The sequence below is a fragment of the Thamnophis sirtalis genome, unplaced genomic scaffold, assembly GCF_051295495.1.
Source record: "Thamnophis sirtalis isolate CommonGarterSnake01/CBP01778 unplaced genomic scaffold, rThaSir2_p1.2 scaffold_4, whole genome shotgun sequence".
Classification (NCBI taxonomy): domain Eukaryota; kingdom Metazoa; phylum Chordata; class Lepidosauria; order Squamata; family Natricidae; genus Thamnophis; species Thamnophis sirtalis.
In genome coordinates this window covers 90,988,265-91,002,964 of record NW_028261384.1, presented here as the reverse complement: position 1 = coordinate 91,002,964, position 14,700 = coordinate 90,988,265, and the positions used below count along the sequence as shown (strand labels likewise).

Sequence of the window (14,700 nt, the reverse complement as noted above, 5' to 3'; positions counted from 1 at the left end):
CTCTCAAGCTGTTCTTTTTATCCAGACAAATAAGGCACCTGCAAAAATGCCTTTATATTGGGTGGATACAAGAGACAAAAATATTGGCCCCTCACTTCATCCTTTTCTGTTACCAGTTCAGAATAACCACTATTTCACCAGTTTTGGATGAAAAGGAAAGGTAAAGCTGGTTGTCCCCTCAGATTAATAATGCAGCCTACTTCTTCCAGCTGATCTCTCTCTTCTCTTATGGAAATAAATATATTTATAAAGCCTATAAAAGGTGGAATATTATGTAAATACAAGGAATATTTTTTTCACAGCAGTGAAGTGTCTGTTGCTCAGTTGGTGGGTCAGTTTTGTAAGGTGCCATATATTTTATGATGCATAACATCTAGTTAGGTCCATATATTGTGTCCCTTTGGAAAGAAAAAAGAGTAAGAGAGAGAAAGAGAGAAAGAAAGAGAAAGAAGGAAAAAGAAAGAGGAAGGGAGAGAGAGAAATAAGAAAGGAAGGAAGGAGGGAAGGAGAGAAAGGAAGGGAAAGAAAGAAGGAGAAAGGAAGGAAAGAAAGAAAACTCATGACCACAATTGAGCCCAAAATTTTGGTTGCTAAGCAAGAGCGTTATTTAGTGAGTTTCACCACATTTTACAAGTTGGCCATGCCCAGCCAGTCACATGACTGCCAAGCCACTCCTACCTGGTCACATGCCCAGTGAGCCACTCCCACAAAACAAGCCAAACCTACAGAATAGATTCTAAAAAAAATTGGAACCCACCACTGGTTCAATCCCACCACTGAGTGGCAGTATGCCTTGACGTTCCAAATAACTTTGTATCTCAGAAGTAAATCTTATACAAAACCTAATTCTACTTGAAAACATTTTTGAACGAGAGTTCTATACATACAGTAGGCCTCTAGAATACTAAAAAATTGAGTTTTCTTGTTAGCAAAGATTTAATATTTTACAAGATGTATTAAATCAGAATATATGTTCAATATCGTGGATAGAATTTATTGTGACTTTCAAACATATTTTATGATTCATATAGAACAAACTATAGATATTGGCACATATATTGCTTGGATTTTAGCAATGACCTTCAGTATTATATATTCAGTTACATACAACCAATTGAAATACTCCCCTCAGGGAGAAGGGCGGCCTATAAATCTTAATTAAATGTAAATGTAAAAATGCTAACTTAATTCAAGTATGTTCAAGAGAACATTCTTTATAGGATACCTTACAGTACATGTACTTTGCAGTAGTCAATCCTGCATTTTTATGCAAGTCACTCAAGCTTGCCTATAGCAGACACATGTAAAATGCATTGACTAAAGTCTTTGCAACACATGTTGATGACAAGTCTTCAAAAAATAAATGGGGCTTAGATAGCAAAAAATAATAATCATTAAACTGCAGAGCAGATTAGGAAAGTGAAAAAAACCCCTCCAAATTACAAATTACTTTCATATTGTTGACAAGAAAACAATTATGAAATGCAGCATGAGTTAATTGAAATTGATCCTTTCAATAATTTTGTAGGTCAACTGAGAGGTAGTACCACCTATTAAAGTACCATAAGAAAGATATGGTCCTATCTTACCTAGATCTGTGGCTGATATTCTGATCACAAAACAAGAATTTGGTTTCACCAAATTTTGGTCCTATGAATTGCCAAGATATAAGATAATAGATGGAAAATGTTGTCTGGAAGTAATTCTTATTTACAATTGTGATCAAATGAAAGTGTTTTAATGTTACCTTCAAAGGCTTGTTAAAGAGACAGCTTCCTCCTCCTTCAGCCAGAAACTGATTGTATTCATCAACACTGCAGCGTGAAAATTTCCGTGGCAGGTAGTATCTATGTATCAGGAAGAGAGCCAATAAAACATTAAAAGCCAATGAAATCTCAAAGGAAGTAAAACGTTTTCCTTGGTCCAGAGACTTCCAGTGAGAAATTGATGTTCCTGAACAGGTGGACAACATTACAGCTGAATTGGGAGCTTACAGCTGGATCTGTGCTACTGAAATCTCCCTGGAGAAAGAAGAGATTGTGAGATTGCCCATACATACTCCAGATAGCTGTTACTGGTGTATAGATAGCAAGAACCAATGTTTCTGTGGTCGCTTGTGTATAATGCAACTGGGAGTCAAGGGAGTTCATTAGGCTCAAAAATGTAATATTGTCTTTAAGGACTTTAAGTTTGACCAATCTTCATTGCTTAACCAGTTTTGGATATATATATTTTTACTGTTTAAATATTTAGAACTCTTGGAATGGCACAGAAGTTTCATGGAATTCACTGATTGCTCTCTTTCAATCCAAATTTTAAAATAAAAATTTAAACACTCAGAAAAATTCCGTTTTGGAGTAAATAGGAAAAGGGTAATTAGAGTATTGCTTTGGGAAAGTAAATGACAGACTGAAGGGCCAGATAAATGTGAAATAAGATTTCTAATTGTATATATACTACTAAAACTTTTGTGTCTGTAACCTTTAATTGGGCAAATCATAGGACAAAACAGAAGGTACTAAAGATTACATGTAAAGGAGAAATATCTAAATTATCTGCCAAGAACAGAACAAAATATTTTAACATCAGATGAATTTAAGATATTTAGGGATAATAGACTCAAATTAATTTAAAAATATTGACTTATAGTTAACAGATTGTAAAAGATATTGTGCAAGAGGAATGAGTTTTGCTAGATAAAACTGAAACCTATTTAAATGTGAATCTGGAAATGACACATTACAAGAATGGTAGGGAAGGAGATGAAATACTGAATGTACAAATTCTGTGATAAAGGGCAAAGCAAAAATGGGGGAAAAATCAAACTCTGAAGAAAGAGAGCTATTAAAGTTTCAAGGTTTTCTGAGAGGAGGGGGGAAAGTTCTAGGACATTATTTGAGGGGGACTAAAAACTAAAATTGTACAGAATAAGGGGAAGGAATATGGTCATGAGCCAAAATTCAGATTCAAACTCTGACAACGTTGATCCAGCTGAGTCTTATGGATTGTTAGCTTCAAGATTCTTCAAGCCAGGATTCATCTGAAAAGGCTGAGCAATCATAGGAATCTCCTGATCGACGGAGCAGTCAGATGATGAGGCATGATCTTCAAGCCCCAGTAGACCAAAACTACTCGATTAGGCTTTTCACTGAGTAAAGGACAAAGCCTGAGTAATTGCAGCCAACTGCATATAGATTTATGTAGCTGCTTTTCCTTTACTCTTTATTGGAAATAACAATTTGGATTTTTAGTTCGTGATAATAATTCCTGTGTAACTTATCCTTGAACTTTTGACATTTGGATTGGCTGATTGGAATGAATGAACTGGATCACTCTATTGCTTCTTAAACTTCAAAGCAATTTATTCAGGCAAGGTCTCTTTGCACAGACCCTGATTTACAATCTAGTCTACTATTAACTGCTTATTTCCATAGCAACTGCCTGCATATGTTTGTATGCTAAACTGAAACAGAACAAATATAAAGTAGGTTTATTGATCAAGGGTAAAACAAATACATTGTCTGAAACTCATCAATGGACTGTTTGCTAATTAGGACTGAATAAAGAGGTTTTAAGGTTCTATTCTCAGATAAGAGATATGGGGAAATAATTTATTTTGTATTTTACATATTTTAAGTAATGTTAATGTAAGCATGTGGTCCTTTCCTTCACACAGCCTTAAGCATGAGAGCTGGGTATCTGGGTCAGTTATTCTCTCTCAATCCAACTCACCTCACAGGATGGTTGTGGTGAAAATATGAGAAAAGAATATTATATCTTTGTCACCTTGAGTTGTTTATAAAAATAATAAGAGCAGGATAAAATAAAACTAATGAGTTTTCATTTATTGTGATTGGATAATAAGGTTTGGGAAGATTTCTTTATAGATGAAGCATGAGATACAAAAGGAAAGGTTATATTATGGGTGTTTTTGGATTAAGTTTAAAATAGATGCATTAGTATTTCTGGTAACTCTCAATTAGGATCCTCATCTCTTAATAATTTCTGAAATTATTTTTACTGTTTTTTAAATATTAAGAACCCTTGGAACATCACATAGGGTGAGTCACCTTCAATCCATAGCAAAAATAAATAAATGCAAAAGACTCAGAAAAAAATCTTTCTGAAGAGATTTTGAAGAGATGAAGTGATATTCTGGAGAAATGACTGTCCAATCTCTTCTTAAAAAGTGATGGAACACCCACAACTTTTGGAGGCAAGCCTTTCCACTGATGAATTGCTCTTATTGATAGGAAATTTTCCCTTAGTTCGAGGTTTGATCTCTTCTTAATTAGTTTTCATCCCTTGCTTTCATTCCTGCTTTCAGGTGCTTAGGAAAATAGGTTGACCTCCTATTCTCTGTGACAACCCCTCAAATATTGGAAGACTGCTTGCATGTCATTCTTAGTCCTTCTCTTCATTAGATTAGACAAACCTAGAACTTGCAACTATTCACCATACATTTAGCTTCCAGTCCCTTAATCATCTTTGTTGCTCTTCTCACCATTTTTAATACAATACAATAGCAGAGTTGGAAGGGACCTTGGAGATCTTCTAGTCCAACCTCCTGCCTAGGCAGGAAACCCTATACCCGGGATGGCGAACCTATGTCACGTGTGCCACAGGTGGCATGCAGAGCCATTTGTCAGCTGGCCAGCGTGCTCCCTTTTTTAAAGCCATTTTTTGCCCTCCCCAGGCTCCAGAGGTTTTATAGGAGCCTGGGAAGAGCGAAAAGAGCCTCCCCCACCCCTGGAGACCCTCCGGAAGCTTCATGAGCTTCACTGAAGCCTCTGGAGTGCAAAAAACTGGCCCTACGGGCAAACCGGAACTTCAGAAATGGACTTCCAGTTTGCTCGGAGGATCGTTTTGACTGCTCCAAAGGCTTCAAGGAAGCCTTCTGAAGGTGCCTGAAGCCTTCGGGGCACTCAAAACGACCCTCCGAGCAAATCGGAAGTGACTTCCGCTTTTCCCAGAGGGTCATTTTGACTGCTCAGAGGCTTCAGGGAAGCCTCCTAAAGGTCCCTGAAGCCTCCGGAGGGCTTCTGAGGGGGCGGGGGAGGCTGTTTTCACCCTCCCCAGGCTCCAGAGGCTTTATAGGAACGAAAAAAGCATGCAAAAAATGGGGGGAGCGCCGGTAGTGCGTGCATGCACACTGGGGGGTTGCACATTGCTTTATGGGTGCAGCAAGCTCACACACAACCCCCCTGCGCTCCCCCCACTTATGGCGCGCACGCCAAAAAAGGTTCGCCATCGCTGCCCTATACCGTTTCAGACAAATGGCTATCCAAAATCTTCTTAAAGACTTCCAGTGTTGGGGCATTCACAACTTCTAGAGGCAAACGTTCACTGATTAATTGTTCTAACTGTCAGGGAATTTCTCCTCAGTTCTAAGTTGCTTCTCTCCTTGATTAGTTCCCACCCATTGTTTCTTGCGCCCTGGAGAATAGTTTGACTCCCTCCCTCAGGCAACCCCTGAGATATTGGCATACTGCTAGTCCTTCTTTTCATTAAACTAGACATACCCAGTTCCTGCAACCGTTTTCTAGAGTCTTAACATCTTTTTTGTATCGTAGTGACTAAAACACTTTAGATTATTCCAAGTGTAGTCTTACCAAGGCAGTATAAAACATTACTAACATTTCGTGTGATCTTGATCTGTTGATGCAGTCTAGGACTGCATTGGGTGTTTTTTTTGGCAACTGCAGTAATGCTGGTTTATATCCCAATGGTTGAGCATTAGGAATCCTAGTTTCCTCTTACAGCTAGTTACTGTCAAGATAAAATTATGATTTGTTAGAAATATTTTTCATACTTGTGATAAGAAACGGAGCTATTTCTTTATATATATTTTTTCTGCTATTATATTTTTTTCTTTTCTCTTGCACTTTATTTTTTTATCTTAATTTTTATAGTTTCTCTTAGTTTTTATCTGTGTTTTTGTAATCACTAATAAAGATTATTTTAAAAGTTTTGTAAGCTCAATATGGCTAGATGTAAAATCATTAATATAACCGTACATCTGCATCTTGAATTTGTTTCCAGTTGATGCTAGAGGCTTAAGGTGAGATTTTCTCAAGATCTATTAGTGACCCAAATTCCCTTTCCTTTCTTTGAAAAAGACAGCAGGGATGGGGGTGGAGGGAAGGTTAATAGAAAGCTGAATTTAAAAACTGATAAGATAACAAGATGTAGCAGATGTCAGATTACTAAAAAAGGAAAATTGAACAGATGTATCTTTCTTTTACCTATGTATAAAGTGCTACCTGCTTTCTTCTGAAGTCAGCTAGAGAGGGAAATAGATGAACTTAACAATAATCAATCAAAGAGAGTTTTCTGTTGCTAGCAAGATGTAAAGTTAAGATCTAAACAGATCTTAACAGATCTCAAATTTACTTTAATAAATCCTTGGTTCCTGGTCTCAAATATTAACCTTGGCCTTATATGATCCTCACTTCTTCTACAACTTACCCAGTATCTTCCATAATACAACCCAGCCATAAGTCAGGACAGCGACAATCTCCTATAGAGAAAAGGAGCAATAAAAAAAATAGAAAGATCTTCTCAAAGAATTATGGGAAATATACATTCTCTATTCCTTGTTCACATTTATTGTGTCCAAATCCCCTATTTCAAATCATAACCCAGAATTGTATATTCCTAAAGCTGAAATAATCAAGTACTATTTATTTTCTCACTGTCCTTGATAAAACATCTCATTCTAAGATTAAGCCTTAAACCATTTTTCTCCTATAAAATCTGAACTAGATGTTGTTGGAAGATGGTCATGTTAATCTTTGTTGGCAAAAATATCAAGAAGAGTCAGAAAGTAATCTTTCCTAACAAATTTTGACAGTTCTCTTTTGATGGTTGCATAGTGGTTGATACTACATGATAGTATATCACCTACATATATTCCTCCCCTTGAATTTTAATTTCAAGTGCTTGTTTGTCTTTCCAACTTTTGTCTCTCAAAACTTATAAACCAATAACAAAGGAAGAAAGTAAACGGTTCCATCACAAAACCGCGGTAGACAAAAGCGCGCTCGACAAAAGCGCGTATGTGATGTCATCACAGCGCGACTAAAACATCGCGCTGTGAGCGGTAAATTTAAAATTAAAGCGAAAACCTTACCCTAACCCCCCCAAACCTAACCCTAAACCTAACCCTAAACCTAACCCTTAACCTAACCCTAAACCTAACCCTAACCCTTAACCTAACGCTAAACCTAACGCTAACCCTTAACCTAATGCTAACCCTAACCCTAACGCTTAACGTAACCCTAAACCTAACCCTAACCCTTAACCTAACCCTAACCCTAAACCTAAGCCTTACCTTTATGTGAATTTAATTTTATTTTAATTTCAATTTAATTTATTTTTAATTTTTTTCGTCACGCTGCTGATGACGTCAGGTACGCACTTTTGTCGAGCGCGCTTTTGTCTACCGCGGTTTTGACGGGTCACAAAGTAAACACCCTAACCCAGTGGGTTTCCTTACTAGAAAATTTGTGGAAAATATTCCATTTGCTGCTTGTTGTTGGTTTGTTATTCATTCAACTTTTAAATTCTTTTCTTGGATTTGTTTTGTTTTAAAAAGGCTAATAAAAAGCCCACTCCAACTTATCAAAGGCTTTTTCTGCATGTACAAATATTAGTGCTTGCTTTTTTTAAGTAATGATGCATTTTAGTGCATTTATTTTTAATATATTATTCTCCTTCATTTTCCTCCTGAGAATGTAACCTGTTGGTCTCTATGCATTATCTAATACACTTCCTCCAATGTCCAGCTAATATAGCTTATAATGTTCAGTAAAGAAAATGTTGCAGGTGACTTAATAGTATTTATTAATAGGTAGTCCAATGTAGTTTTAAACTGGAATGAAGAGAAAGGGGGGAGGCAGGTTCAATATGCAGATGAAGGTTACATACCAAACAGATTAGAGAATGTTTCAGGCAATCTCAGGAGATCCCAAAAAATGTAAATTGTTAATTGATAAGGTATTTATAACCTATTATATATCACACACACATGCAAAACCTGTTAATTAGTTGAAATTTTTTAAACTAGGAATCTCCAGGAAGACCATCTGCAATTTTATTTGCAGTAACATTTTATTCATTATCCAGGTTCATTTTATTAACCTCAAAAGAACTGCCCTTGCTCACCCATTCTATTATGATAATCATAATCTTAAGAAGCAGCCAAAACACTGACAAAGAGGATATGGAAGAAAAGAAAATTAGATCTGGAAGATTGACAACATAAACCACAGCCATAGTGAATCCAGATTCAGGCTTCTTCATCAGTTTTGGCTTATCCACTCAGAATCTTTTAAAGTACAGATTTCCAAATTGGAAACCAGAACAAAATAACTGCTGATCTGAAAGAAACAATCTCAACTTATACTAAAATGTTCATGATAAATGAAAAATATCAAACCCAACATAGATAATGGAGTACTAAATTAGAAAACTAAGAATTACTTTTTCAAGTTTCTCCAGAACAGGAGACAAAGCTTGAGAATGGAATAGTTCTTAAATCTATTGGAATAAGAGTGCCTGTTGGGCTCCAAATCTCTTTGAAACAAGGTATTTTAGGCAAACCATATAATTATTGTTGGACTAAGCCAGTGGTTCTCAATCTATGGTCTGTGGACCACTAGGGAGCTGTGATGTTATCATATGGGGTCCGCGAAGGCTTGAAGAAATGTTATGATTTAAATTTCGAGTGAAGTCTTGGAGGTCTCTAGCCATAATTCATGGCCACAAAAGGTATTTAAAGGGGGGTTGTGGTGAAGAAAAGGTTGAGAACTGGTCTAAGCAATTCTCAGGTTCTCATTATGCTTTGAGACTAGGAAAACACTTGGCTCATCACACAGTTACTTACCTGCAGAAGCACGGTGCTTGTTCCACATCATGCCAATGTTTTGCCCCAAGGTCTGGGCTAATGTTACTGCCATCGCTCCAACGGTACCATACTTTGGGAAGGAGGACAACAAGTTATTGGATAGGCTCAGTATGGAGAGATCAACTATCATAAAAATGTTAAAATTTTGAGAGCAGATCTTTTCCAGATTATTGACAGGCCCCATGGAAGTTAACCCACCCCGCCCTTTCTCTCTGTGGACATATTCCTCACCCTGAAAAAAACAATGAATTCCTGGCTATGATTGACATGTAAAGAGCCCTATCAGTACATCAGCTACTTTGCAGAATCATGTAAAGGAACAAGAGAAGCACCACTCCAATCGTCTTACAGTATAAATTTAGTTGACTGAAGGGGAAAACAGTGGAGGAGGAAGGAAGCATAAGGGTTGAATGTCAGCAAATGTAGTGGCAAAAATCATAAGTATTAGTTTAGTTAGAGTGTGGAGACAAGGCTTCACAGAAAATAAGGGATCCTGAAAGGGTTTTAAAGGGCAGAAGAGTAGTATTTCACAAGGGAAAAGGATCTTCAAAGCCTCAGGAGTTGCAAGATGAGAAAAGAAATCTAAATGAGCTTGAGATCTTAGAACAGACAAATTTGTTACAGTTGGAAGAGCAGGCAGGCTTTGATTCTGTACCTTTAAACTCCAGCCCCAGTCATCATAACCCAACTCACCTCATTCACACCGCCGCCTCTAGCAACTGAGCAGATTCCGCCAATGTAAGCTGTACCACTGCGGCTGCTTCTAAAAGTGTGCCCTCTGGGAGAGTAAGAAGGAATATTTACTATGCAGGTGAAGGGAAAGCTAGATAGCCTTGACCTGCTAGATTTTTTGTCCTGTTCGCATTCACTTACTAAACCTGGAAGAATGAAAACTATCAAAATACGGCAAGAGTATGGATTGGTCATTTCTTTGCATCAGTCTGTTACCTTTGTTAAAAATTCTGACCTTAGCACTAAGTCCAAATGGGCATTGCTGTGCCATATTTTATATGCTGATCTACATTAATTCAAACTTGTTGTTGTTTTGTTGAGATCTGATAAAATGAATCTATATACAGTATTTTAATCATGAATCACAAGCAATTGTTATTTTAAAAATCACGCTTTCTAGAACTGGCATTAATTTTAGTAGTATATTAATTAGAGATATTAGAGAGCCTCTTATATAATTTTAACATGTAATACAGTTATTATCTAATACAGGTAGTCCATGTTTAGTCACCTTAAATAGAACCAGCAATTCAGTCATTAAGTGAAATGATTGTTAAGTGAAAGCACACCTGTGTTTGGAATCTTACTTTGGCTTTCCTTTGCTTTACATACTTGCAAAGGCTGTAAATGTGATTATGGGTCATGAAGTCATTTTTTCATTACCATGCTTCCATCCTTCCAAGTAAAATGGGGCCCCAGATTGTTGGGGGCAGTATGTTGACTCTGTAAACTGCTTAGAGAGGGCTATAAAGCACTATGAAGTGGTATATAAGGCTATGTGCTAAATGCCATTTCTAACTTTGAACAATTGCTAAATGAAGCAGTCACTGAATGAAGACTAGCTGTATATAAAAAAAAAATCAGGCAAAGTTTTCTTTTTTGCCAACATCTTATTTCTACTATATTAGTTAATACTCTTCATAAACGAAGAATGTCTCTATGTTATTCTAAAGGTCTAAAACAGAATATAAATAAAAGGGAACATATAATAGAAAGCCATTTTGCTTGCTAGTCATTCTCAAATCTAGGGGGCAGTGCTCATCTCCATTTCAAAGAGGAAGACCCAGCGCTGTCTGAATACGTCTCCATGGTCATGTGGCCGGCATGACTACACACTGAAGGCGCACATTGTTACCTTCCAAACAAAGGTGGTTTCTTATTTTTCTACTTGCATTTTTCCTTTCGAACTGCTAGGTTGGCAGAGGCTGGGACAAGTAACGGGAGCTCATTCCATTACACACCCCTAGGCATTCGAACTGCCGACCTTTCTGATCGACAAGCTCAGCACCTAAGCCACTGAGCCACCGTGTCCCTTTTGCTACAATACCAGGAGATAGATTATGTGTGCTTACCAGCAAAGCAATCTTCTGGCTAACTTGTTCCGCAAAAGAAAAGTTTCATTAAGTGCATAGATTTTTTTAACATCCCTTACACATTACTTCAGCCTATTCTTACTATCAGAACTATAATAATTAATTTTGTATCTTTCTAACATAAAAGTGATCACATTCCCGTTTAAAACTCACGAGAAGAGATGAGCAGCATCACTGTGTTCAGGAAGAGACTCTTGACGATACTTCATAAACTCTCTCAGTGTCTCGAGGGAATCTTCATCCGTCTGGATCTTATTCCCTGATGCCCATGTTTCCATGGCAACCAACACAATACGAGTGTTCAGCTGCTCCTTAAAAATCTGTGACCCAACAAAGATTTTTTTTAAAGGTGGAGACTTTCCCCCTTCCATATGTGATATCCTTCCCATTTTCCAAGCAGCCATAATTTTCCAAATGTACCCTTGAAGTTAAATGAAGATTAAAGCAGTTTATTTCCTACCCACAATTTATTTTCACATCTATTTTTAGTGAGGGGGGGGATTAAAATTACTTTGAATATTGTAATATTATTGCTGTTTTATTATTGACATATTTCTTTCATTTACTAAAATGTTGAAAATAAGATGATTTCTGTTGTGAAGATGATTGCTTCATATTTGACAGTAATACTGAAAACTCAGCACTTTGGGGAATAAATTTCCATTAAAATTATACATATTATAAAAGTTGAATTCCTAGTTGCAACATGTATTAAATTTTACCAATATATACAATCCTTCAAAGTATATTGAATTAGTTTTGTATGTGTTAGCTGTTACAAGGAAATTATATTCTTTTCATTAGAAACAAAAAGAAATCTTGAATAATATTATTTAAGATTAAGTCTAAATATTTAAATATAAAAAATAAATTGTAATAAAATTATTTTTTTAAAAATACAAATTTATTCTAGACATCAAAGCACACACTCACAATTTGGCTAGCCATTCTTTCATTCAAAGAATCAAAGGCATATAAAATATGGGAGTTTTCTATGGAGAGTAGAATTTATTTTGAAAATTAAATTCAATCTACCGTATATACTCGAGTATAAGCCGAGTTTTTCAGCCCACTTTTTGGGCTGAAAAAAGCCGCCTCGGCTTATACTCGAGTCTACAACTGGATCCGGCAGTGCTGTTGCCTGTTGGAGGAGGAGGAGGCGAACCAGCCTGCCATCGCCGGCCACCGCTAGCCCCGCCGCTCTTCCCGACCCCTTCCAAGCCCCACAGTCCAGCGGATGGAGCAGAAGCAGCTCCGGGGCTTCGCTGCTGCTCCCCGCATTTTCTGCACGGGGATCCCTTGGAGAGGGGATTCCAGCCTGCCATCGCCAGCCACCGCTAGCCCCGCCGCTCTTCCCACCCCCTTCCAAGCCCCACAGTCCAGCGGACGGAGCAGCAGCGAAGCCCCGGGGCTTCGCTGCTCCATCCGCTGGACTGTGGGGCTTGGAAGGGGGTGGGAAGAGCGGCGGGGCTAGCGGTGGCCGGCGATGGCAGGCTGGTTCGCCTCCTCCTCCTCCAACAGCACTGCCGGATATCCGCCCAACGCTGCGGGGGCGCCAGCGGGAGCTTTGGCGGCTTCACCTCAGCCGCAGCGCTGGGCAGCAAATGTGCTGGTGCTGTTGGAGGAGGAGGAGGCGGCGGCAGCAATAGCACCTGAGGACAGGACAAGAAGCAATGGAAACTTGTCAGAAGGAGACTCAAGCTGGAAATAACGAGAAATCTGACAGTAAGAACAATTAAAATCCTAGGAAAATGTCCTTTCATGAAAAATTACTTTTTCAGTTAACTCTGCCTGACATTAGTTGGGCGAACAGAAATATTAGTTGGCCAATTCTAAGAGGGAGCACCAGAAAGAACTTAAAATATTTTTTAAGAGAGCTGGGTTTTTCATTTATATTATATGTATGAACAGAATTAACACAAATTGCAGATACCAATCAAACATAAAGAAAAAAAGGATGAAATAATGCTCATTTTTAAAAACTCAGTGAAAATAAAAACAATATACCAAGAAGGTGGCATACTGGTTGTGATTTGATCTCTTCGGGGGATCCCGGGGATCCCCTATACAAGTATTTTAATATTGCAGACTTGCAGTATTATAAGTCATACTGATATTATAGAACACTTTAATTAAGCGGGTCCCTTGAATAAACATAACTTTGAGTTTCAAATAACACTGATTTTTTATTTTTGAAATTTACCGTAGCTGCTGCATTTCCCACCCTAGGCTTATACTCGAGTCAATAACTTTTCCAGCTTTTTGGGGTAAAATTAGGTGCCTCGGCTTATATTCGGGTCGGCTTATACTCGAGTATATACGGTATTACAGTTTATAATTTTAATTACTGATTTATGCTATACTATTTTTATTAGCTTAAAACTTAATAGTTATTCTTAGTTTTTTCTTTAAAAGCTGATACATTTTGTAATTACATATGTAAGTAATATTTTATGTAAGAACTGTAGTCTCCAAGGCAATTTAGATCTTGTTTATTTATTTGTATCTTACTATTAGTATTTTGCTTACTTACCCTTTACCCATTTAACACATATTTCATCTCTCCTTGTCTATAATTCTTTCTTTAAAGGGTTTACTGATTTAAAACAAAAAGATGAGTGAGTGGAGAATATAAAGATAACTGAAAAAATTTTCTCAACAAGTGTGGCCAACTAAATTTGCATTTCTTAAGCTAATTATGAGAATTAAAATTTGGTATGTCGTCATCATCATCATCATCATCATCATCATCAGATCCTGTGCAGAACACATTGGGCAGCAAGAGTTTTGAAGTGGTTTTCAATCATTTGCAGCATCTTAGGCATCAGCCCTAGGGACACTAATAATCTTAAGATCTTCTTTAAGTTCCCTGAGGCCAGCCTTGTTTCGTCTTTCCTCCAGGAGATATCCAACATAGTGCAATTTTTGGAGGCTGGTCTTTAGGCATGCATAAGACATCACCAACAAGCTACATTTGACATTCATGCACAGTTCTCAACAGAAGTTTTAAATCTAATCTTTGTAAAAGGTAAGGGTAGTCATTCTTGACTCTAAGGGACGGTGCTCATCTCCATTTCAAAGCTGAAGAGCCAGTGCTGTCCGAAGATATCTCCTTGGTCATGTGGCTGGCATGACTAAACGCCGAAGATGCACCGAACGCTGTTACCTTCCCACCAAAGGGGATTCCTATTTTTCTACTTACATTTTTTATGAGCTTTCGCACTGCTAGGTTGGCAGAAGCTGGGATAAGTAAAGGGAGCTCACTCATGCAATGCTAGGGATTCAAACCGCCAAACTGCCAATCTTTTTTATCAACAAGCTCAGTGTCTTAGCCACTGAGCCACCATGTCCCTCTAATCTTTATAGTACCTCTTTATTAGAAATGGGGTCACAATATGAGGGACAGATCATTTTTCTCAAGCAGAGTTATTGGAAAATATTTAACTGTTTAATTATTCTGAATGTGACACGTACTAGATATGAAAACACCTGTGTCAGGGAAACATTGTCTAAAAATTATTGTGGATACTTGAAAGCCAATGTTTATGTGTGCTTAGACACTTAGCCGCAATGTGTTGTGGAAATGAGATGCTGGGATTTAAGACTACATATATGTGAGAGTGATCTACAACTCAATAGACTGAGTCACTTCGTTGTACCTGATGGTGGCCTATAGAAGGGACCTAC

General features: G+C 37.6%; 1 protein-coding gene across 1 annotated transcript in view; it reads right to left on the bottom strand.

The window, feature by feature from the left end:
* The window catches only part of ADAM11 (ADAM metallopeptidase domain 11), a 91,534-nt gene that overhangs the window by 23,194 nt on the left and 53,640 nt on the right, over window positions 1-14,700 (bottom strand). Inside the window, exons 12-16 of the mRNA XM_014076414.2 lie at window positions 11,167-11,333; window positions 9,602-9,686; window positions 8,888-8,978; window positions 6,469-6,520; window positions 1,748-1,847 (exon numbers count right to left, since the gene is read on the bottom strand). Of these exons, the coding sequence (XP_013931889.2) occupies window positions 1,748-1,847; window positions 6,469-6,520; window positions 8,888-8,978; window positions 9,602-9,686; window positions 11,167-11,333 (495 nt within the window). The remainder of the gene's footprint in view (window positions 1-1,747; window positions 1,848-6,468; window positions 6,521-8,887; window positions 8,979-9,601; window positions 9,687-11,166; window positions 11,334-14,700) is intronic.